Source organism: Aulonocara stuartgranti, assembly GCF_965226115.1.
Source record: "Aulonocara stuartgranti genome assembly, chromosome: 2".
Taxonomy (NCBI): domain Eukaryota; kingdom Metazoa; phylum Chordata; class Actinopteri; order Cichliformes; family Cichlidae; genus Aulonocara; species Aulonocara stuartgranti.
Window position 1 is genome coordinate 2,921,536 of NC_138940.1, and position 25,111 is coordinate 2,946,646.

Here is a 25,111-nt window from a genome sequence, read left to right on the forward strand (position 1 = left end):
GGCTTTAAGTAAAATAAAATGCACATGTTTTTTGGGCCAGTGGCCAGCCATTGATCAGAACAGATAACAGCAGCATCTCTGGGGATGTGAGGACTGAGGAGTTATATCTACAATCTTTGTTTATTGTCCAGCTGGATCAGCTCACCATGCCTTCTTGTTTTCTATTGTATGGTATTCTTCTCATTAGTGCTTTTTAAAATAGACCTAATATGCTTTGTTTGTTGTCATATACAGTGGTATTTGTTATAAGGAACCCCATTAGCTTCCACAACAGTGGTTGCTTCCTTTTTTCTGTACAGAAATCTAAACCAAAGCTACAAAGTTTGAAGATTCATTTTCTGATCTTCTATGTTTGATCATTTAAATATTAATCATATTTGCTATTTAATTTCTATATTAGACAACGATAACACAAGTAAACACTAAATTTCTGTAGCCACACCCAGGTCTGATTACTGCCACGCCTGTTATTAATCAGGAAATCGCTTACGAAGGACAAAGTGGAGTAGACCAAAAGATCCTGAAAAGCCAGATATCATGACCCAAGGTAATTTAGGAACAAATGAGAAGCACGGCAATTGAGATCTCAGAGTCTGGACGAGATGATAAAGCCCTTTCTAAAGCTGTGGGACTCCAGCAAATGATAGTGAGAGCCATTATCCACAAATGGCCAACACTAGTGATGTGCAAATCAAGCAATGAACCAGTATTGAACCACTTCATGAGTTGTATAGAAAACAGATGAATTCACTTAGACCCCCGGAGAGCAGTCATTTTGGTTTTCTACCTTAGACCCCCGCGGAGTCATCATTTTGCGTTTCTACCTTTAAAAGCCGGAGAGCAGTCAGTCAAATGCTGGAAGTGGAAGCTAAATTGGCTAGTCATTCATATGTATATTAGGTCATTACCTAGGAATTCTGGAGGGAGGGGAGTGGGGGTGAGTGATTGAGGGGGTGGGGGAGTGGAGTGTTTCAGTTTGCCATCTTAGGGAGAAATCAACACATGTCCTTTGTATGTCCTTTGTTGCTGACATTTATTGATGAAAACAGTACAAAAAACCAACCATTTGTACACATATTTACAAATAATGATAAAAAGTGAGTGAGTACATTTCAACATTTTCAGCAATCACTCACAATCCTGGCACTGCCACGGTATCTGTCGTCTGCATTTACCACATGTGTATCTTTTGCAGTGAACACATCGCACAGTGGCATGATTGTTCTTGCATCTGTGTTTGACCTGACACGTGGCCCTTTTTCCAGGGCTCGGTGTGGAGGGTTGTGTCCGAAGCAACTGATCTTTTCTTGCCTTCTTCGCAGCTACATGAGAGCGAGCCAACTCCCTTGCAAGCTCCACCAGGAAGTCCACCCGTCTTTCCTTCGTCCCGGTGCATGCTTGATACAGCACATGTGCATTCAGTGCTGCCATGTCAATCATGTTATAAAACACGGCGACTGGCCAGCGCCGTGTTCCTCTGCGGACAGTGTACTCCCGAACCATCTGGTCCATCACATCCACGCCACACTTTGTTTTGTTGTAAAGGGTGACAGTGTTTGGCTTCCTTTTGGTGGTGTTATCAGTCTGAACCACGCTGTGCATGCTGCTAAGAATATAGACTGTCTTCTTCCGTTTGGCCGCATACGCTGTCAGCGTGGCAGCAGAGGTTGAAAACACCTAAGAAATAAGATAAATTGTTATTTCCATAGCCCTTTTACACACAATGAAACACATAAACATAGAACCACAAAAGACCTGCAACATACCTGAGTGGTGAATTCATTGCGATCTGTCTGTCTAGTGGATTGAGGAATTTCCCTGCGAATCTTGTTGACTGTGCCGAGGATGGTGGTTTTCCGTCCAAGAAGTTTTTGCGCAAGTGAAAGCGATGTGAAGAAATTGTCCGTGGTAACATTTCTGCCCTTGTCTAGGAATGGTTCCATCAGCCTCATTACTACATTTTCAGAAAGTCTCTCCCCACTGGGACGATTGGGGTCCTTGCCAAGATATGGGAAGACATTGCAAATGTACTTGGATTTTAGGTCGCAAGCCACCCAAAACTTGATCCCAAACTTGTCAGGTTTACTTGCAATATACTGCAGGAAACAGCACTGAGTCTTTGATGGGAAAAGCTGCTCATCAACGGTGATATGTAGACCAGGGTTGTAGCACGTGATGCAGTTGGTGACAAATGATCCCCACAAACTGGAAATTGCAGCAAACTTATCAGTCTTTGCTCGATCACTGCGGGTGGACTTGTCATCAAAGCGTAGGTGTTGCATGATGTCTTGGAAGCGGTTTCGTGCCATAGTTCCAATTATCTGTGGGTTTCCCAGGTTTGCTGACCAGCAGTCATTTACCGATGGAAGCCTGCAAACCCCCCGCAAGATCACAATTGCAATAAATGCCATTAGTTCAGGGAGGTCCATGAACCAATGAACATGCTCCGTTTGCTGTGCATGTTGAATAGTCCATTCTTGAATGCTATGAAGCATGTCAAGAGTGATGAAACACAGGAAGCTCTGAAGGCGACTCGAGATACTTCTCCTGGCCTCAGCTGTTGGCTCTCCATCTGCAGCGTACGCTTCTATTGGGGTGAAAGGGAGACGGGTCCCCACCTGTTCTTCACGCCACACTGTGCCATCTTTCGCTGTCTCAGTCCCCAAACAAGCTCTCTTTTTCGGTGGAGAAGCAGTCTCCTCATCTGCAGTGTGAACAAATTCAAATTGTGAGCAATGGGAAGGTCAAACAAACTTACTAACTACATCCACTTACTTGTTTGAAATGAAAAAGGAAATAACATGAAATGAAACTAACCGGAAGACTGATCAGACAGCTCTGAGTCCGAATCTGGCTGAACTTCTAGGTCTTCTCCATCCGAGTCACAAGGGTCGACTTCCGTCAGGATAATTTCCAACGCCTGCTGAGTAGTGAGTCTTCTCTGCATTTTCTTTCCTTGGAGAGGAGGTCCGTACACCACAGAATTCTTCAGGGCAATGAAGGGTTAGGCTAAGTGCAGTGAGATTGTGTCATATATATACCCAGTACAAAAAACACCCAGTGCTCTGATTGGTGCACAATCATAGAGATGATTGTGCACCAATCATAGAGCACTGGGTGTGCCCCGTCACAGTACCCCGCTTAGCGGGGCACACCCAGTGCTCTATGATGGCATTTATTGCAATTGTCATCTTGCGGGGGGTTAACAGGGTTCCATCGGTAAATGACTGCTGGTCAGCAAACCTGGGAAACCCACAGATAATTGGAACTATGGCACGAAACCGCTTCCAAGACATCATGCAACACCTACGCTTTGATGACAAGTCCACCCGCAGTGATCGAGCAAAGACTGATAAGTTCGCTGCAATTTCCAGTGTGTGGGGATCATTTGTCACCAACTGCATCACGTGCTACAACCCTGGTCTACATATCACCGTTGATGAGCAGCTTTTCCCATCAAAGACTCAGTGCTGTTTCCTGCAGTATATTGCAAGTAAACCTGACAAGTTTGGGATCAAGTTTTGGGTGGCTTGCGACCTAAAATCCAAGTACATTTGCAATGTCTTCCCATATCTTGGCAAGGACCCCAATCGTCCCAGTGGGGAGAGACTTTCTGAAAATGTAGTAATGAGGCTGATGGAACCATTCCTAGACAAGGGCAGAAATGTTACCACGGACAATTTCTTCACATCGCTTTCACTTGCGCAAAAACTTCTTGGACGGAAAACCACCATCCTCGGCACAGTCAACAAGATTCGCAGGGAAATTCCTCAATCCACTAGACAGACAGATCGCAATGAATTCACCACTCAGGTATGTTGCAGGTCTTTTGTGGTTCTATGTTTATGTGTTTCATTGTGTGTAAAAGGGCTATGGAAATAACAATTTATCTTATTTCTTAGGTGTTTTCAACCTCTGCTGCCACGCTGACGGCGTATGCGGCCAAACGGAAGAAGACAGTCTATATTCTTAGCAGCATGCACAGCGTGGTTCAGACTGATAACACCACCAAAAGGAAGCCAAACACTGTCACCCTTTACAACAAAACAAAGTGTGGCGTGGATGTGATGGACCAGATGGTTCGGGAGTACACTGTCCGCAGAGGAACACGGCGCTGGCCAGTCGCCGTGTTTTATAACATGATTGACATGGCAGCACTGAATGCACATGTGCTGTATCAAGCATGCACCGGGACGAAGGAAAGACGGGTGGACTTCCTGGTGGAGCTTGCAAGGGAGTTGGCTCGCTCTCATGTAGCTGCGAAGAAGGCAAGAAAAGATCAGTTGCTTCGGACACAACCCTCCACACCGAGCCCTGGAAAAAGGGCCACGTGTCAGGTCAAACACAGATGCAAAAAAAATCAGGCCACTGTGCGATGTGTTCACTGCTACAGGTACACATGTGGTAAATGCAGACGACAGATACCGTGGCAGTGCCAGGATTGTGAGTGATTGCTGAAAATGTTGAAATGTACTCACTCACTTTTTATCATTATTTGTAAATATGTGTACAAATGGTTGGTTTTTTGTACTGTTTTCATCAATAAATGTCAGCAACAAAGGACATACAAAGGACATGTGTTGATTTCTCCCTAAGATGGCAAACTGAAACACTCCACTCCCCCACCCCCTCAATCACTCACCCCCACTCCCCTCCCTCCAGAATTCCTAGGTAACGACCTAATATACATATGAATGACTAGCCAATTTAGCTTCCACTTCCAGCATTTGACTGCTCTCCGGCTTTTAAAGGTAGAACGGTAGAAGCCTGGAAATCCCAGTGTTAAAAGCTTTGTTTCAGTGACATCTAGTGACAAAACAGGGAACAGCAAACAGTGTAATCGTGTGCTGAGTGTAACGAAGGTTTGTGTGAATGATATCAATACAATTTTGGATGAATTGACAGATCAGTTGCTTCTATACAAACAGAGGGTGTGATTATGTTCATGGGATTGGGATTTTTAGATTTTTAATGACAAAAAATATTTTTTCCACTGCTTTTCTTTATTTTCTTGCTGACAACTTTCACATGGCACTGGGGTGTTACAAAGCGTCTCGTGTTACGTAGCAGTATTGATGATTTTGACCACTTATGTGAGCCAAGTGGTCAAAACATCGCGTGTGATTTTCTGCACTGGAGCAAGCTTTGAGGCGGCGGTTCGAGGAAAATGCAACTTCAAGTTAGCAGCTTGTATCGGAGCATTGGTGTCATGTGGCCATCACAAGAGAAGACATGGAACAGTGGTGAACCTTAATTTTGGTGGCTGACCAAAATTACCCCAAGATCACAGCGATCACTCAGTCACAAAAGACCGCAGAGCAACATCCAGAGAACCGCAGGTCTCATTTGCCTCGTCTAAGGTCAGTGTTCATGACTCTACCATAAGAAAGAGACTGGGGGAAATGGCCTGCGTTTTTTTCCAAGACAAAAACCACTGCTGAAAAACTTTCGCCAGAAAACTCTTGATGGTCACCAAGACTGTTGGGAAAATACTCTGTGGCCTGACGAGACGAAAGCTGAACTTTTTTGGAAGGTGTGTGTCCCATTACAACTCACTTAAAAGTAACAGAGCATTTCTAAAAAGGAACATCATACTATCAGTAAAATATGGTAATGTGATGGTCTGGGCTATTTTGCTGCCTCAGGACTGAAAGACTTGCTGTGGTAAATGGAACCATGAATTCTGCTGTCTTCCATAATGTCCTAAAGGAGAATGTTCGGCCAACTGTTTGTGACCTCAAGCTGAAGCACACTTGGGTTCTGAAGCAGGACAATGATCCAGAACACACCAGCAAGTCCACCTCTGAATGACTTAAGAAAAACTATATGAAGACTTTGGAGTAGCCTAGTCAAAGTCCCGACCAGAATGAGATTCAATTCAATTCAATTCAATTGTATTTATTTATATAGCGCCAAATCACAACAAAAGTCGCCTCAAGGCGCTTTATATTGTACAGTAGATACAGAGAAAAGCCCAACAATCATATGACCCCCTATGAGCAACACTTTGGCGACAGTGGGAAGGAAAAACTCCCTTTTAACAGGAAGAAACCTCCAGCAGAACCAGGCTCAGGAGGGGCGGGGCCATCTGCTGCGACCGGTTGGTGTGGGAGATGGTGTGACCTTAAAAACACGGTTCAGACTCAAAAATGTGGCTGAATAAAAACAATCATGCATGTAGGTTTGGATTTTTTGCCTAATAATAAACACCTTCATTTAAACACTGTATTTTGTGTGTACTTGTGTTATTTTTGTCTTATATTGTAATTTGTTTGATGATTGGAAACATTTGTTTGTGACAGACATCCAAGGAAATCAGGACGGGAGCAAACACTTTTCACACCACAATATATCCTTTAGATATTACAGTAGACTGCAATGCAACAATGACATGCTAAATATCATACTTATCATATAACAGTGGGGGTGATGCTTGAAGATGGTGAGACTTATTTATTATATCAATCAGACAGCTCAAGTTTGGGTGGTTTGGAGGCAATGTTAGGGAAGCAAGGCTGAGATGTTTGGGACATGTGTGGAGCAGAGATAGTGGATATGTTGGGAAAAGGTTGGAGCTGCCAGACAGGAGTAAAAGAGGAACGCTGCAGAGAATGTTTATGGATGAATGCAAGAGAAAGAGTGAGATGGAGGAAGATAATCCACTGTGGCAACCTTTAAAGGAAGAAGGCATTCAAATAATATACTGTTATTATATAAAATATAATTCAAATAATCAAAGTCGTTTATTTTCTTCAGTGTATCATGTCTAAAACATAATTTTCTAATATGACATTGAGCAGATTTCTTTGTATAGGTTTTGTGTAGAGCCATCATTGGTATCCTTATATTTTTTTTTCTTTCTCATTTCTCCTTCTTGTAAAACAAACAAAAAAAAACGTCACCTGACAGAAAAACTGGTACTCAACGGCACTTTAATTTTGAAAAGTCGCACCGGAAGTGATATTGAACTTCTGCTAGACCGCTAACTAGCTGGAGTTTGTTGTTCCTTCAGCAATCGCTTCTAGAGTAGCTGTCATTTTCTAGCTTTTCGAGGTTGACACATCGTGTTCTTGTGACCGCAGGTAGAATTTAGCTAGAAAGAAGTCACGCAGTGTGGAACTAAACCTGGTGTATGTGTACTAGGTACATTTGCAACCTCGCCCATTGGCTAGCTAACGCTAAGCGTTAACCTTGTAAGATAACGCTAGTGATCTGCTAACAGTACATAAAGTACAGTTAGCTAACTTAACCAAGCTTGCTGAGCTCAGCCCCTAACAAATTCATTTGAAGTGATGCACTGAGGTATGTTGTCGTTTCGTGATTCTGTATGTGTTTTATTACGGACGCTAAATGCAGTGTCACTAACGTTAGCCGAATCATGTTTCAGTTCCGCTTCTGTCTTCAGGCGTCTGTATTTGTATTGTATTTTTCTGGCCGTCAGAACGTATACAGTGCTGTCCGCATTTAACCTGTTTTTGTATAAATGGGAGGCCTGTCTGTTTACTTTCTTCCTTCAAAAGTGTCGCGCTTTGTTTCGTGTAGTATAAATACTTGTTATACTCAGCTGCTTGTCCCACCTCTGCCTGCGTTCATCTTCAGTGGTTCCTCTTGAATTTCGTTGTGATTGCGCAAAATATATTTTACATACATTCATTTTTTTTCCATCGCCAAACTGTTGAAACACGGCAGCGTATTGATTGGAAATAATTAACCATTATTGATTGGACTGTAGGCTTGATGTATGGGCCTATCTGATGCTGCTGCAGTGATATTGCCCTTTTTTGTGTAGGTGTATCTATTGTTGAACCATCAGGATGGCAGGGTCCCAGTGGGAGCTTCCTCCGGAGCTATGTTGCCGGCCCATGGCATTTGTGGCTTTGACTGGCCTGGATGTGGTATACAATGCTGTGCACCGGGCCATTTGGGATGCCTTCTGTGCCAATCGTCGTGCTGACAGAGTCCCTATCTCTTTCAAAGTGCTACCAGGAGACCACGAGTACCCAAAATGTCGCACTAAGGTGAGCTGCAGCTTGAGAAATCTTTGACAAGTTGAAATTTACACTATATTATATCCCAGTAAAACTCAAACTATTACTGGTTTATCGTTTTCACACTTGCAAATAACAGCATCACTCCTAAAATGTAGGAAAACACTAACCGCTATCAACAATACTGTTTTCTGCTCTGTGCCTAGCGAACATCATATGAGTGGTACATCCCTAAAGGCATCCTGAAAACCGGCTGGATGAACAAACATTTAAACCTGGTACCTGCTCTTGTAGTCCTGTTCTATGAATTGGACTGGGATGACCCGCAGTGGAAAGAGAAACAGTCTGAATGTGCAACTAAAGTGGAGATTGTTAGGTGGGTGAAATGAAATTTGTGAAATGCCTTTGGGGGTTTTTTTTCTCAGAAATGTGTAGTGAGTTTTTTCCGTTGTGTGGCATTTGTCTACCTTTAGGACCAGTCTTCAGGGTAGAAACACCAAAGTGGCTGTGGTTTTAATCCAGAAGAAAACTCCTCTGCCTCCAGGTAGAGCCTTCTACAAAATAACAATATGTGCTCATGGCAGCTTTTTTTTATTTCACAGTCATGCAAAAAACAAACAAACCTGTAGACCATGCTGACACCTACCATCTTTGTTTCACAGGAGAGGACCTGGTGGCATCAGAGCGGGCACAAGCTCTCTGTCATGCCTGTGATCTGTCTGGCAAGAGCCTCTTTGTTCTCCCTCACACTGACCACTTAGTGGGCTACATTATAAGGTACCTATGACTGACTGAGCCGGTGACCTGATTTAAAGTGAAGATTGTGTTTTCACTGAGTATCTTTTTGGTGTGATTCTAAAGGTTGGAGAACGCGTTCTACGAGCATGCTCAGACCTATTATTACACTGAGATTCGGCGCGTCAAATCTCACAAAGAGTTCCTCAACAAGACAACCCACCAGGTATGAATATGTTCCTCCGTGAACAGTGAACGGATACATGAAAGGTCTCGTGCTGTTTCTGGTCCTTTCGTTTGTTTATTACACAGCAGTTGTAGGTGCTATGCAAACAATGTGAATCTATCAAAATGCTCAGTGCACAGCAGAAATTGCACAAACAGGATGCATGCAGGAATTATATCTTTTAAATAATCAGTCAAGCTGTGATGACTCTGCGATATTGTTACTGCCCTCTTCTATGCACATCCATTTTTCTGTCATTAGTTCCTCTTCTGCTAACATTAAATTGTCTCAGTTAGGAAGGAGAAGATCACACCAAATATTCTGTGGTTGGTCATGTGGCTAATTGAGCAAGCATTGCATTTGATCATCAGGCCAGCACTATTTGAAAATTGTAGCTCTACAATCAGAGGTTGTAGACAGACCATTCAGAAACCAGTTAACATGCTGAGTGTGGAATACTGGCTTTTCCTGTTGTCTTCTATGGCCTGTGCTGTGGTGCTGCCTGCACTCAGCGAGCTTTTTTTCTATTTCCTGACAGTGCCAGTATGCCTTACACTGTTGGAACAACAGTGAAAAGGGCACAGGTTAGAAAATTCATTCATGATCTGGCCGGTTACTGAAGTTATTTCGACCCCCTCATATATTATGTGACGGTATCAGACTGAATCCACTTCTTGAGTATCACGTGTTCAGTTTACTCTTACCAGCATTGCTCTGTTGCTTCATTTGTAGCAGCACTCTTGCCTTTTTTTGTTTTTACTGAATGAAGTAGGCAGCACTCGTTTAATCCATATTAACTAATGATTAAAGAAGAGCTTTATTAAACACTCCTCTGTGTGAGCATGCAAAGCCTAAGAAAGTTGGTATCTGATTGTGAGCAGGGTTTAAGGTTTTGTTGAGCCAGTTAACACAAAGAAAGCTGTTTTGAGTTTGATTCCCCCCCGGTGTCTCGATTGTAGGAGAACTACTACTATCATGTGACAAAACTTTCCTGGCTCAAGATTATCAAAATAAGACCCCAAACTTTGTCCAGCTAATAGTTCTCAGAGTGGTGCAGCTTAACTAGTAATACTTGGGCTCAGCGTACATTTTCGCACCTGTGACATTTCACAATACAGAGATGCATGTCTTATTATCTATTATCTCATCCTATTTTTTTTGACTGGGTGATCCATTGACGTTGAGACAGAGGTGTCACACATGAGGTTACGGGCCTCTAACAGATTATTGTAGAATGAAAAATAATCTGCTGAAATGAAACTTATTCTAAACCTAATCTAACGTCATTTCAATATTTTTTTCAAATGAATCCAGTAATAGAACAGTTTAGAAAGCTGCTTAGAGATGGAAGGAAACACAGTGTAAGAAGTCATTGTGTTTGAACAGCTTTCTAATCTCTCTGTTCCCAGCTGCTGTTTGTCAGGCATCAGTTTAAAATCGCTTTCTTCAGTGAACTGAAGCAGGACACCCAAAATGCTCTCAAGTAAGTGTGTGTCCTGAGATTCACAATAGGTGCTAAAATAGTCAGCGTCCTAAATGATAGCTGATCAGTTTATCTTGTGTGTTTGTGTCTGTAGGTATTACAGAACTGCCTACAGTCTTGTGCATGAGCTCCGATCACATGAGACCAACATGTTGGAGATCAAAACTATGGCTGGATTCATCAACTACAAGGTACAGTCGTGCTTGTCCTCTGTGTAACTGTTCTTCAGATAAACAGCAGTGGATCTGACTTTTTGTCAGATTCATGTCTTTAAATTACTCAACATTAGTAGGGACGTCTGTGCACACGTTGTGACAAACAACTTGAGCAACTACAAACACACGGCTGTGTGAATTTGTTCTCCACGCGGTGACGTGTCGGGCCCTCCAGGTAGCAGTTAATGTCAGCTACTGTCATGGTTGCAGTTCAAGTTAGCAGAGTTGGTGTAAATCCAAAACGGAGGTCAGAGCCACAAAAACAACCTGTGGGCCAAGTAATAGAACAGGGGCCAGATGTTTAGCATAAAAAGCCAACAACAAGTAATGAATCATCGAACAGTCCTGGTAAACACAGTCCCAACCAATGTTCCCTCTGATGTTTCATGTGTCTGAGCGAACACACAAACTCCCTGAGCGGACACTTGGACCACTGTGAGCGACAGCAGACGTGTGCCCTGTCGTCACGCCAGCATCGAATCCACCCAAGTTACATGTTTATTAAAATAATCAAATTACAGCATTTATGTTAGACTACTTTTGATTAGCCCACTTACAATGAAAATTTAAAAAAAATCTAGTTCCTGACCTGTGTAGCATGTTAACACTATTGGAAGGAAAAATAACTTGAACTCCAATTTTGAAAACACAACTTTCTTTCTTTCTTTATTTTTTAAATAAAGCTCTGACTTATATTATGAGTCTGTGGTCTGGGAGAGAGTCTGTAACTCTCTGTCTGCAAAATACAGGATATAATGACCAGTGTTGGGTAATTAATTATATAGTTACTTCTTCAAAAAAGTAACTGAGTTTTGCAAACAACAAAGTATTTTGCAGCTGTTTACCTAAAAATGCAGCCAAGGCGTTTTTAAATAAACATTTCAAACTATTTACAGAACAATCAGCTGTTCTGCATCAAATCTGATGCCACACAAATTATTTGTGCCGCTCCACAAAATAATTTCTGTCCACTATGAGATGAAGGAGAACAACAGCCTGATACCTGCAGGCCTGACAGCAGCAGATGTGTCACTGCTGTAACACCTGTAACACTCAGCAGGCGCCTCATTGTTCTGACACACAACAAAACTACTGACTACACACTAACTGCACACTAACTGCACACTAACTGCACACTAACTGCACACTAACTGCACACTAACTGCACACTAACTGCACACTAACTGCACACTAACTGCACACTAACTGCACACTAACTGCACACTAACTGCACACCAACTGCACACTAACTGCACAAGATTTGTGCTAAACGTCGCAAATCACTCACATCTCAAACACGCCGTCACTCCTAAAACTTCCCCCTCCCTAAACAACTAGATGCCATGTTGCCATATCACTTTTTGATTGGTCGACATGGTACATTTTTCACCAATAGGAAAGGGCGGTGTTTTTGTTCACAGGCTTTCCAGCGTTTTTCTTATAAAACGCCGTTTTTACCGTTTCTTCCTGCAGTAAATATAAACAACGACAGTATTCAGGAAGAAAACCAAACATTGCAGATATTTTATCATAACTCTGGTTTTACGTGGCCGATCAACACAATTTAAAAACTGGTATAAAGTCCACACTTTGTCCGTCAGTTGTTCCGTCTGTCCTGCTCACATCTCCAATGGTTGGACACGTTGTCATTAACGTGGCTTCACTCCACATCAGCCGCTTTGCTAAAACACCGGTGTCGGCACATAAGGACGCTGTCATAGCCGGTCACCGACGCTGATCAGCTGCGTATATACGAATGTGAATCGCATCATTGGCTGGACTATGGGATAAGGTGGCATCGTTGTAATCAGCCAGTCACTGACTGACTCACACTGCAAAACAGAATTATTAACGTATTAATTTTAATTTCAATTCAGGTTAGATTTTTTCTTGTGCGCAGAGACGTGCCAGCAGTGCGCAGCTTAGAGGGAACATTGCTCCCAACTGTACTATAAACTAAACTTTTTGTGACACTTCTCCCTTTATGTTTCTCTCCTGTTCTCGGTGTCTGCAGATCTGCCGCCTGTGTTTCCAGCATAACACTCCTCTAGATGCTATAGCCCAGTTCCGAAAGCACATCGACCTGTGTAAGAAGAAGATCGGCAGCGCTGAACTAGCCTTTGAGCACTCTGCGTGGATGTCTAAACAGTGAGATATGCTCATTGGATATGAACACACAGAAATTACACATGTGGCCGATAGTCCATCACCCTCTGTATGGAACAAGATGAAGTGATTAAACCTTATAATAAAAATGTTAATTCACAATGGTGAACATGCAAACTCCACAGTGAAAAGGCCCCACACTTGTCCTCTAATGAGTGTACATGAACACAGTACATTATATAAGGACTCATGTTTATTTATAATGCACATCCATACATCATGTCTGCACATCTTGACTGTTCGACTTTGCCCCGTTCAGGTTCCAGTCATTTGGGGAACTGTTTGATGAAGCTATAAAGTTGGGACTGACGGCAATCCAGACCCAGAACCCTGGATTTTACTACCAGCAGGCTGCCTGCTACAGTCAGGACAGGAAGCAGCTGGCACAGCAGCTCTGTCAGGTGATGGCGGTACAGCTACTGTAACTATGCCTCAGTGTACCAGCAACACCAAAGACAGCATGAACTCGCCGCTTTAAAATGCAACTGAATCGTAGCTTCTTTTAGGAGGTTTCTAATTATCATATTGCATATCAAACACAGCTTAACAGTTTCATTGGTCGGTTGTTCCAGGCTGGTGCAAGTTACCCCTCCCCCGACCCTCTGGACACCCAAAGCGCAGGACTGGATTTCTATGGCCAGAGACCTTGGAGGCAGGGACAACAGAGTATGTTGACAGATACAGACATGGAACAACACTGCTGGCCTCAGACACTGTTAATGTTACTGCTTCATTCACAAATCTGCACAACAGTGCTTGTGCAATATTATGTACTGTAGCTGAGACGTGACCGTGCGTGATTAAACTGTTTTGAGTTTCTAGATTTGGCCATATTTTGTTTACATTTCCTTTATCTTGTTGTGAGGACACGTGTGCACACCCCTATGATGAAGGTCAACAGTAAACAGACTAACTGCTGTTAGATTGTTGCTTTAAAAGGACAGCTGGCTTCTCTGAAGTAAAGAACACTTTAATTAGCTGTTAGGTCCTGAGTGATCTTGTCTAAATATTTTATTGTGGACACGTGTAACACATCCAACGTGCTTTTAGAAAGCTTATGAGAGGATCCTTCTGCTGTCTGATGCTGCGTGTACCACTGCTTCTAATGAAACCTTCCAAAATGAAGCTTAATATCAAGAGTTTGTTCAGTAATTACGTCTGCATCACTTCACTTCCAGGTATTGATCCTCCAGATGCTGAAAAAGAGAAGACGGGGATTCTAGCTCTGCAGATTAAAGAGAGAGATGTACCACATTCTGTAAGAGCACACAGCAATATTTTACTGCTTTAGTCCTGCTTATTTAAAAAAAATCATTGTTATTGATGACACACACCCTCAGCCTTACATATGAAGTTAAACTAGCCTATTTTTAACATGGTAGCTGATAAAATCATTTGAAAATGACCAGCTTGGTTTGTGAAGTAGCTTAAAATGTAGAGTTTGTTGGACGCTGGCATCCTTGCATCGTGCATCCTTCACATGCCCACAGAAGTCAGTGTGCAGCCTTTTAAAAGGTTCAGACATTATTGGAGAAAGTGCCTGATCCGTGAGAAAATGTTACCTAAAGCTACAGTTGGTCTAAAATCAGTGGAAGCGCACTTTGGGTTCGGTTATTGAGTTTTTCAGAACGCCAATCCCTGTAAAGATCTGTGATTTGTTTGTTTTCTACAACAGTAGCTTTTCTTGGTACTATTGAAGATACTCAAAGGTATAGAATTCTTAAATACAGCAAGAAAAATGTAGGAATTGTGTGTTTTTGTGTTGCGGGAATCTAAATGTGTTGGCACATCGTATGCTGAGGTCCTGTTTGTACAGAGGAAACGATAGGCTGCTCTGCATGTGACGCATTTTCCCAGCTAGAGCAGAAAAAGCTTTACACAGAGACATGAACATTCAGCTTTGAAGCTTTGTTGTGTCATTCTCATAATTGTGTTTTACTTCTAGTTCCTGTCAGGTTGAATTAATCCTCTGGTGTCTCTGCCCCTGCAGGAGCTGATAATAGCACTTCTCAGCAACGCCGTCGCCCAGTTTAAGAAGTACAAGTGTCCTCGAATGAAGAGCCACCTCAGTGCGTATGATTAGCGTTTTATAGTCGCTGGGTTACCTTCTTACAGGTGGACGTGTTCTAATCCCTGTAGTATATAAAGAACATCGACACTGTGGTGATTTTTTAATATGAGCACGTTGCAGTTCGCAGCTGTTGTGTCGTTTCACCTCGTCTCACTGTGTGTATCTTCTGTAGTGGTGCAGATGGGAGAGGAATACTACCATGCAAAAGACTACACCAAGGCGCTGAAGTAAGTGAGACACAGCTTTTCCAAGTTACGTCCCACTTTTATTTTGATATAGAAGCTGAGAGCAGGACACGTCACACCCAGAATCTTACAAACTCCTCACACGAGGGGAAAGGGAACAGAACTCTTTACCTCTCACTCTTAGAAAGCAGGCTGTGTGAAGAATCGTCTTTACCCATTGTGTGTGTTTTCTTATCAGGCTGTTGGACTATGTGATGTGTGACTATCGCACAGAGCGATGGTGGGGTCTCCTGACAGCCATATTGACCACAGCTCTACGCTGTGCTTATCTGATGGCTAGTATTAAGGACTACGTTATCTACTGTATGGAGCTGCTGGGCAGAGGTGAGAAAAAGACGGAACTGAAAACTACGACAAAACATCAGGAATAGTTAAAGAACAAAAGATGCCAAATAATCCTGTAAAACACAATCCTTTAATCTGTGGGGTGGTATTAGAAACTGCTGCTGACACTCAGAACATTCTTACTTGCGTGTGGTAAATCTGAGAAATTTGTTGCAACTGTCCAAGGATGTTTAAAATATCAAAGATGACGTTTGAGTGGAAAACTGAATAATATCAGATCAGAAGACTCACGCTGATCTTGTCTTTTAGCTTCCACCCTCAAGGAGGAGCAAAAGTCAAGGATTGAGAGGAATCTCATCAAAGTCCTCACGGTGAGCTGAAGGGTTCCACCGATCTAATACTCATGATTTCAAACGTTAATATAATTGTAGTGTGTTTCGTAGGAATTAAATGCTTAAAAGCTGCAGTTTGTAGCTGTGTTGTAAAGCTCAGAGTAGCTAAGCAGAGGTCAAATCAAAATTGATGCATCCACATATTTTAATTTCCAGAACGAGGTCCCAGATGCTGAGCCGGAGTGCGATCCGTCTTCTGTCACTGCTGCCAGGTCTTTGTGGAATGACCGCATGGCTTTGGCTGGATCGAACGAACTAACTATAGAAGTGCAAGACTACATCCCATTCAGTTAGTAAACACACGATTCGCTCAAAACAGGGGTTTTAGTTCTCCTCTTTTATCGTGTACGTGGCAGGAAGAAAAGGTGCATGCTGACGAACGATACTGGGTTTAGAAAGAGTTTAGTATAAAATGGGATCCGTCTTAAGTAATAAGTTGATGCAGCATTCTTCTATATCTCTTTATAAATGGGTTATAATAGCTGTCCTTTTTTTCTTACTCCAGTCCAGTGTAAAGCCAAATTCCAGTCTCCCAGTTTCCACGTGGACCAGCCTGTCCAACTGCAGGTCTTCCTCCGAGCTGACTGCCCTCATCCCGTGTCTTTCAGCAAGCTAGCTGTCAGCCTCAGTAACCAGGTACGTGCTGTTTGCATCGCCGCCTCCAGGTATGATGTCAGCTTGGAGCGCTTTGTCTGTCCAACGTCCCACAAAAGCAGCTTCAGGTGAGCTGGTGTGCTCTCAGTCCACACAAACTGAACACATTCAGTCTCGTGTTTATTTACTTCTGTAATTATGTTGCATGCTCACCATGTTAGTTAAAAAACTGCAGTAATAAAACCCAGACTGGTTCGTGTTCACCTCGTTTTAGTGCAGACAGCTGAAAATAACATAAACCTTACGTTCACTGTTCTTCATGGTTATGCTGCAGTAGCTTAGCTTCCTATCCCTCAGCCATAAACCACTGATGGGGTATTGTATGTGATGTATAAAGGTGTTTTTGTTTATTAGGAGTATAACCAGTGGTGTGTGGCAGAGTGGTCAGGCCAGGAGGCCATGAGTCTGTTACCAGGAAAAACCACATGCTACAACTTCAGCTTTGTGGCAAAAACTGAAGATGTTGGTAAGAAGATAGAGGTAAGGAGACTTTGTTGTTTGTGATTGCGAGAGAGAGACATGGATGGAAACATTGATTAATATGTGTGTTATCATAGATGACGGGTATCGAGGTGATGTTGGGTGGCGACAGTGGTCGCTGTGTGTTTGTGAGCTGGAGAGGAGCAGGTGGAGACGCCGCGTCTGCACATGAAGCCTTGCAGGCCAGCAGGTGTTCACGGCGTTGGGGCCGTAACATCGAAGCACGTCAGGAGCTGGACTGGGACAGCTTGACCATGCAGCACAGCACCATGTGAGTCAGAAAAAGCCATTACCAACCCGTCAGTTTGAGCAGTGTCCGTGCTGGGATCGAATCAGCAGAAATGGTTCTTGTGTTTAGGATCATCTCCAGAGTCCCAAAGATCTCTGTTCAGCTGAGCCACCAGCCTCCTGCACTCACCAATGAAATGTACTGCATCAAGCTTACTGTCCAATCACAGGAGGAGGCCATGGCTAAAGATGTTAAATTAACTGCTGGCCTCAAACCAGGTAGATCGGTACTGTAATCATTTCAATAACATACAGCAGCATACGAATGCTAATTTAGCGTTTGTCTTGGTTTGCTTGTTCAGGTCAGGATGCCAATCTAGGCCAGACCACTCACGTCACACTTGACGGATCAAAGTTTTGCGATGACAGCGCGCCTTCTTTGCTCCCCGATGTGCCTCTGGGAGAGCTGAAACCGGGTGAAAAGGTGAGTCTCACAAAGAAATGTCGATTCAGCATACCACGCAAAACGCCAACACTGTCAGTTCACAGCAAAAGAAGAAATTTGAGTTTGCGAGCTGTGTGTTTGCCTCTAGTTGGAGAAGTGCGTGTTTGTCAAGTGTGTGTCAACCGGACCCAGGGTCTTCTTGTTCCACGTGGCCTACGGCATCGACACCACAGTAGAAGGACGACAGATTATGTGCAAGTGTCACAAGGTAGAAAGCTCGTCCGACCCACAGTACAGCTGACAGACGGCTCAGCGATAAACACGTTAACATTTGTTTTACTTTCCTGCTTTACACCTCTCTCTTTTTCTTCTTCTCCAGGATGAGACGGTAACCATAGAGACACTTGTTCCATTTGAGGTTTCGGTCAAGTTTGTTTCCACCAAGGTTTGTATTTAGGATTCCCCGTTTTTATTTTAGCGTGGACTTTACTAATAGTCAGGGAGGTGTGAGGGGATCTTTAAGGGGGCAAGGGTAGAGGGCATAAGCTTAATATCATGAAATACAAAAGCGGGAAATGAGAAACATCCAGATTTGTCTGATTACATTTACATTAGCGTAAGTTAGCATAAACCTACCTCAACAACCTGTTTGTATGACAGCTGCTTGTAGAAACTGAAACAGACACTCCAAGTACAAAGTAAAGGACAAAAAATAAGTAAGACAAAGGTTAAAGTAGAGAGAAAAGCCGGAGCTTTGGTATGTTGCATTCGATTAAATAAATTTCATCCTGTTAAAGTAGGATAATGAGTCTTTTTATAGTAAGTCTAATAAAGAGTATTATTATTGTCTCTGCTGTGCTGCTGCAGTTTGAGCCGTTGGACCGGGTATCAGTGGACATTCCCTTTCTCCTAATGACTGACATCGTGTCGTCGTCTCCGTGGCCCCTCCTCCTGACTTCCTCTTCTCTGCAGCTTCTTACTGTGACCAGTAACACACCGCAGCTTCAGTCACAGTTACAGGAAGGTACCCGATTACTTAAAATAGTTACCTAAAATTTCCTGTTTAAATTTATCGCTGAAAAGTAAAAAGTGTGCGCTTGTGTTCAGTTGTTCTACAAACAGGGGAGTGTGCCAGTGAGTGTTTCTGTCTCCGATGCCCGCCACAGACCAGCATCAATAACACGGTGGCTACAGGGCAGTACCTGATATCATGGAGGAGGTACGTACACGTTAATGGAGGCTGTGACGTGCTGCTGCTGGGTTTTCAGAGGGCTTGAACAGACTTCTAAAACTCTGTTTGACAGAAACTCCTCCAGTCCAGACAGTCCTCTCATCCAGACTATAGTTAGTCTGCCTCATGTGGTCCTGGAGATGGTGCCTCTGTACATCCACGCTGGTCAGTATGCAAGCATCGCATGCACACAGTGTTCCTGATTTTACAGAAAATATTCCAATACACGAAGTAGAATTCAAGAAATGTTCTCATTATTTGCATTTGCTATTGTGAAAGATGTTAACCTCTGGCTGTTGGTGGTGTCACATTGTTGTTTTGATGTTTTGGGCTATAGATTTACCGTCGTTCGGGCGAGTCAGGGAGTCTCTTCCTGTGCGTTACCACATAGAAAACAGAACGGCTCTGGTGCAGGAGGTGGAGATGGCCGTGGAACCATCCGATGCCTTCATGTTTTCTGGTCTCAAACAGGTACAGCTGCACCGCCTGTAAGGACTGACGGGTCATATTGATGGACAGTTTTGGTGATGTCATCGTGCTTCATCAGTACTGAAAATCTGGTTTTCATGCAGCACTTGTGTGTGTTTTCTATCTATCTGTAAATATAAAACTGTGTGTGTGTGTGTGTGTGTGTGTGTGTGTGTGTGTGTGTGTGTGTGTGCGTGTGTGTGTTTTCTATCTATCTGTAAATATAAAACTGTGTGTGTGTGTGTGTGTAGGTGCGTCTCCGTATCCTCCCCAGTTCAGAGCAGGAGATGCTGTATAACTACTATCCACTGATGGCTGGTTACCAAACACTACCACAGCTCAACATCAGCCTGCCACGTTGCCCCAACTTCGGTACTCAAGCTCTGAAACGCTTCCTGCCCCAGCGAATCTTCGTCAAGGTAACACGCATAGAAACCCATAAACACTAAGGTAACCGTGGAGATGTTTTCCTTGTTGGGCTAAAGCCTCGTTTCTGTCTTTCTCCACAGCCTCAGGGTCGACAGTTGGACGACGCCTCCATTGCTGCAGCTTGAGGAGAAAATGAAAGTGTTTCTTGTAAATAAAAAGCAGCATTGTGTACTGCAGGCTGTTCTAGATGTATGATACCACAGAGATTGACACTATTTGCTTAGATCATCTGTTGACCAAACACCAGCAAGCATCGAGCACCAATGATCATTTAACAGCTAAGATCGTGTGTGAATCTGATGTGAGCTTTATGGACATTTGAGGAAAGTTTAATATATGAATAGGATGTGATGAAGATTTGATTAAACTGAAGTGATCTAAACCTGCTGTGTGTACAACCGTGAAAGTGTGAGACAATTGTACATACTTAAAAATGGCTACATTATATCGATGAAGTTGAGGGTCATAATGTTCAGAAGTGGGAAAAGGGTTAGTTGGTTCTGAAAGACGGTATAGAAAAGAGACGCCTGTCGCTATTGCCCATTTTCTTTTGGTTCATGGATTTTAAGCACTAGTAAAGTGATCAGGTAATGCTAACAATAGGGCCCGAGACTGAGTCTGAGACACGGATACCAGCTCATTTTTGCTTCTTAGTTCTTAGACTAGTTTAGAAGAGACATATTTATAATTCAGGAAAAAAATTTAAATACTTTTAATTGGCCAATAAAGGAATTGCAGTTTTTTCCACATTAAGTTTAATAATTCACTGAAGCTTGTTGGCTGGTTCAAAAATGGCAGGTTGTTAACTCACCAAACATGAGCTGTACTGTCAGCACTCAGATTATAACCACGCTAAAGTGACTCCACACTGTAGTCATGTACACATTTGCATAACTAGCTAAATTTCCCTACTTGATCCTGGAAGGTGATGAAAATCACATCTGAGGCCTGTGAAGCAGAATTTCAGGGTTAACTCTGGGCCTAACCCTGCGCTGCAAAGCTGGTTTAATACTTACTGCTGTACATCGCCATGGTAACTTGTGATGGGAACATGTTCCAGACTAAATATCAACAGGTATAAAATCACCGTCTGCTGATAAACCAAGTTTCCAGAAAACATCCGTACGATTCTTTGAAGATCTCTGTGTGCGAATAGTAGCAGGAGCTCAAGTTTATTAATTGTCTGACGCCTGTGTGTTTCCCGAATGCGCATCAGTAATAAGTACAGATTCTTACATGCAACTTTATTCCTTGCTGCTGTTTTTTTTTTTTACCTTTTGGCCGTGAAATAATTGAACCCTTTAAATCCAATTGTGTGTCTTTGTGAGTTTTTAAGACTTCTACATCATCAGTGTGACTTAAATTGTTCACAATTAAAATCATATAAGGTGCATGACACATTTTTAATGACTACATTGCAAAAATATGGTTTATGTAGCAAATGTGATACAAATTAAAACTCATATACAGATTAAAAGTTGATATTTTTTTATATATTGTCTGAAGGTTCAGCAAACACTCCATTATCAAAACATTAAAGAGTGATTTTATAGTTCAGGTTTTAAAGGGTTAAGAACAATTAAGTATTATAGGCATTAATATATAAATTGGATCAAATGCAGGTAGACTCAGCCCATATTTGATTTGTTTTTGTTCTTTAGCTGATCTCAGACCAGTACACACTCGGGGCTGCAGCTGAAAAAATAAAAACTAAAGCTGTCTTATGCAAATTTGGAGATTATTTAATGGGATAGCAGGTTCTAATCAGACTCCCCTGTCTACACTGGATTTACAGAATTCCTGGACTTCCAGGAACAATTCTGAGATGTTCTCTGGGGTTTTCATATAATTCGAGAAACTTAAAGGTTAAAAAAAAATATGGTGTTGTGTTTTAATTTCATGTGTGGAATGTGGTAAATATAAGAGATAAATGTAATAATGCTATGAAATGCGTGTCTTAGAAACCGAATATCTTAAATAGAACCTGCAGCTATAATCTGTACACCTCATAAAATGTTTGGTAAAGATCCAGAACGCACGCTGAAGCTGAAGTTCAGAGGACAGAGCAGATCATCTACCAGTTGGAAGGTTGGTGGTTCAAGCCCTACTCCACCAGTTTGCCCTAAAACATTTTTGGGTGAGATACTGAATTGTTACTTTCAGCAGAGTACAAACGTGTGAATGTTGGACAGAAACCTCTAAAGGCCTTTCCCCCCCAAAACTTATATAAAGCTCTTTCAGTGCTTGAGTATAAAAAAGTGTAAAAGAACGGGTCCATTTGCCACTTTTCAGATTTTTCATAGAAAAAACATAATGATACAAAACTGAAATTGATTCTGTTTATATTTTTCAAAGACAATTTCTCTCTGAATCTTGTAATGACTACATTAAATGCTGTAAAAATGATTTCCCAGCCGCCACAGAAGTGATTAAATTACTGCTGTTTTATTGGTAGATTTTTATGATTTCAGTTATTGTGTAGGTTCGTTTCTGGATGACAGCTCGGACTCTTTGTGGCACCCTGAGTATTTTGAGTATTAAGAACAAGTCCCCCCCCAATCAGCTTTTTTTGCTATTTGTTGTGACAACAGTTTGCATCATGGTACAGAGCCAAAAGCTCATTTGCTTCCACCTGATGTGATGTTAGGGCGATATTTAGTTTCGCCAGTAGGTGGCGGTGGCGGCTCAGCCAAACGGGTAACTGCCAAAATAATCCCTCACAAAAGTAACGCAGGCCAGTTATTACGATGGAAGCCGCCAGTAACACTGAACTGTTTTGCTGTGTTTCAGCGCAATAAACCTTCATGTGCACCTGGATGAACCTTGTCTTCCTTCAGTGTGTAACAACTTTGTGGAGGAGAGGACGTGATGTTTGAGTCTGCATCCTCTACTAATCATTCTCCTTTAACCCACAATTAAAATCCGTTCCACTAGAGTCGCATATCCATTTGCACCCTTAATCTCTCTAACATGCTGCACAACCTTACCAGCTTGATTTCTCTTCCTAGCCAAAGTCCTTTTCACCTTGCTTAGATCCGGTCTCACATGCAGCTCATTACAAGCTAGGGTTGCCAACTCCCTGAAAAATAAATAAGGGACACCTCGTGGCCAGGGCCGGGCAACCCAGTTGTCTTCACCCTTCCCAGTGTGGTAGCTCTTTTTTTGTGTGTGAAATTATTTTTTAACCATTTGACTTGAACTTGATTTAAGCAGATGCATATTCTTTGTGATATGACCATATGTGAAACAAATGATCATTTAGCCATTTATTTCTAGCTCAAAATGACAACATTAACACAGTAAAACAGGTCTCTTTCTTAAACAGAAGCCTGTCATGCTTAACTTTTGAGAATATAAGTAAATCTTTCTTTAAAAGAACTCTGTCCTGCTTAACTTAAAATTATATAAATTAATAGAAAGCAATAGAACGAAAAATATTCTTGTAACAGTGCACATTTAGTGCATTTAGTACAATCGGCTTCAGTTGAGGTATTATTTCAGCTTTTCTAATGCTAATCAGCTGCTCCTGTTTGTAAACCCGCTTGTTCCCATGATTACGCATCATAACTCATCATCATTATTCATCTATGTATTACTTTTATGTATTAGTGATCTATTTGTTGTAATCATCTATCCTTGGAGTTGTTTATTACACAAAATAAGTTATATTATCACACTTCTGGCCACATAGAGCTGATATTCACTGCACATGCCCATATTAACCTTAACCAGAGGGTTTAAAAAAACAAACCAGTGTTTACATACCATATCTGCTTCTGCCGTGGCCTGGTGGACAAGAAATTGGTTAAGGGTTCCCCGAGCTTTCACGCCCCTCGTGTTCTTCATGTGCCCACCATTAGAAGCATGCCTATGGAAAAAGTGCGCCAGCACACAGTGCAGTGCGCTTTATAGTGCACTTTTCCAGCCAGGTGTTTTCCTTTTCCCAGTCCTCCCTGTACTTTTGCAGTCTATTTTTTCTTTCTCTGAGCGAACAAACATTGCTGCTCTAACGCTGGGCTCACACTGTGCGATTTTTGGCCCATTTTGAGACGATTTTTGAGTCGTGCGACCGATTTGGTGATCAGCCCGATTTTGGCCTTCATCGTGCGTCGTGTAGTATACGTGGGGTAACGAGAAGCGATTAACACCTCACGACCAGCTCCCGATCATCAATCGCTCGTGAGGGTGTCACCGCAGCCGCTCACGCGCAAACACGTAAACGTCGGTGAAAAAGACGGAGCAGCACGGCTGTGCAGCGTGTGATCTGGACACAAGTGATGGAGGCACAACTTGTAGAACTTTGGAAAGCTCATCCGAGCCTTTTCGATGTGGCCTCACAAAATGATCACGACCACAACAACCGTGAAAATAGTTGGATCTACACTGCTGCTCAATCACAGCTGATCATGTTTTTCATTAGCAATTTAGCAAAGTTGGTGGTGGTGGTGTGTCTGTGTGAGTGAAAGACAGAGAGAGCGCGACAGATTTTCTGTTATAACCTTCATTTTATGGAGGCACAGTGTGCCGTCCGAGACTTGCACCGCAGTGTCGGCGTTTGTTTCCCTGTTGGCCGGTATTTTCTTCGTAAGCGACCTTTCCTCGACCAATGAGATGAGCGATAATCTAACTTGTCATACTCGAATTGTCATAAGTGTGCTGTCAGCTCATTGGTCACAAAGCAGGAGAGGGGCTGGGAATTATGTTTTCAAACAAAGTGTTAATTCCATTAAAAGTTATAGACTACTTTTGATTCTCACTGTATTACGGGACAAAGTGCGTCCCTTATTAGCTCAATACGGGACGTGTACTTTTGTTTCTAAATACGGGACGATTCCGTTTTTTAAGGGACGGTTGGCAACCCTATTACAAGCCGTTTCCTATGTCTTTGCTGTACATCTAGCAGTTCTCTTTACTTTCTTTATCTTCATGACTATCTCTCTTTTTGCCCCCTTGTATACTTTCCAGTATTTCCACATTCCACTTCCAGATCTCTGTCCAGAGACACACCAAACACCGCCTTGGCAGTTTCCCTCTGCACTGCAGCTGTACATTCCCAGCCATCTGGTATCTCTTCACTACCATCCAAAGCTGTTGAATTTGAGTACATATTTGACTATTTTTTAAATTTGATTAAAATAAATTGAATTTATGAATGGATTCATACATTTAGAAATATTTATTTGTACCTACTGTTTTTACTGTCCATTAATTTATCACAACATTAATTCCTTTAATAATAAAAAAAATCATGTGTAAATGAAGGTACTAATGAATATTTAATTGCGCTATTAATTATTTATCAATGAAATTGTTTATTTCGATGTGCGCAAGTGTCTCGGTCCTCCATACCTAGAGGGCGATATCTCAACA

The 25,111-nt window shown here is 42.3% G+C and overlaps 3 protein-coding genes across 3 annotated transcripts; 2 read left to right on the forward strand and 1 right to left on the reverse strand.

Moving 5' to 3' along the window:
* Positions 1 to 869: 869 nt before the first annotated feature.
* On the reverse strand, positions 870 to 2,545 carry LOC309689418 (piggyBac transposable element-derived protein 4-like). The gene is made up of 2 exons (XM_082505813.1): positions 1,767 to 2,545; positions 870 to 1,677 (listed from the first exon to the last, which is right to left on the reverse strand). Exons 1-2 carry the CDS (start codon positions 2,493 to 2,495, stop codon positions 1,129 to 1,131), a joined length of 1,278 nt encoding a protein of 425 aa, XP_082361939.1. The 5' UTR covers positions 2,496 to 2,545; the 3' UTR covers positions 870 to 1,128.
* A 657-nt stretch (positions 2,546 to 3,202) lies between these two features.
* On the forward strand, positions 3,203 to 4,792 carry LOC309713630 (piggyBac transposable element-derived protein 4-like). Its single transcript, XM_082545414.1, has 2 exons — positions 3,203 to 3,813; positions 3,903 to 4,792. The coding sequence occupies exons 1-2, from the start codon at positions 3,271 to 3,273 to the stop codon at positions 4,449 to 4,451; spliced, it is 1,092 nt and encodes a 363-aa protein (XP_082401540.1). The 5' UTR covers positions 3,203 to 3,270; the 3' UTR covers positions 4,452 to 4,792.
* Positions 4,793 to 6,951: 2,159 nt separating this feature from the next.
* trappc11 (trafficking protein particle complex subunit 11) lies at positions 6,952 to 20,147 on the forward strand. Its single transcript, XM_082501965.1, has 30 exons — positions 6,952 to 7,302; positions 7,790 to 8,018; positions 8,195 to 8,364; positions 8,462 to 8,532; positions 8,651 to 8,765; positions 8,850 to 8,949; positions 10,359 to 10,432; positions 10,527 to 10,623; positions 12,662 to 12,795; positions 13,073 to 13,214; positions 13,386 to 13,479; positions 13,992 to 14,071; positions 14,804 to 14,882; positions 15,057 to 15,111; positions 15,308 to 15,453; positions 15,724 to 15,785; positions 15,963 to 16,095; positions 16,312 to 16,442; positions 16,815 to 16,940; positions 17,018 to 17,211; positions 17,299 to 17,447; positions 17,531 to 17,652; positions 17,762 to 17,881; positions 17,993 to 18,058; positions 18,481 to 18,637; positions 18,721 to 18,832; positions 18,918 to 19,009; positions 19,182 to 19,315; positions 19,564 to 19,731; positions 19,822 to 20,147. The coding sequence occupies exons 2-30, from the start codon at positions 7,815 to 7,817 to the stop codon at positions 19,864 to 19,866; spliced, it is 3,372 nt and encodes a 1,123-aa protein (XP_082358091.1). The 5' UTR covers positions 6,952 to 7,302; positions 7,790 to 7,814; the 3' UTR covers positions 19,867 to 20,147.
* Positions 20,148 to 25,111: the final 4,964 nt, after the last annotated feature.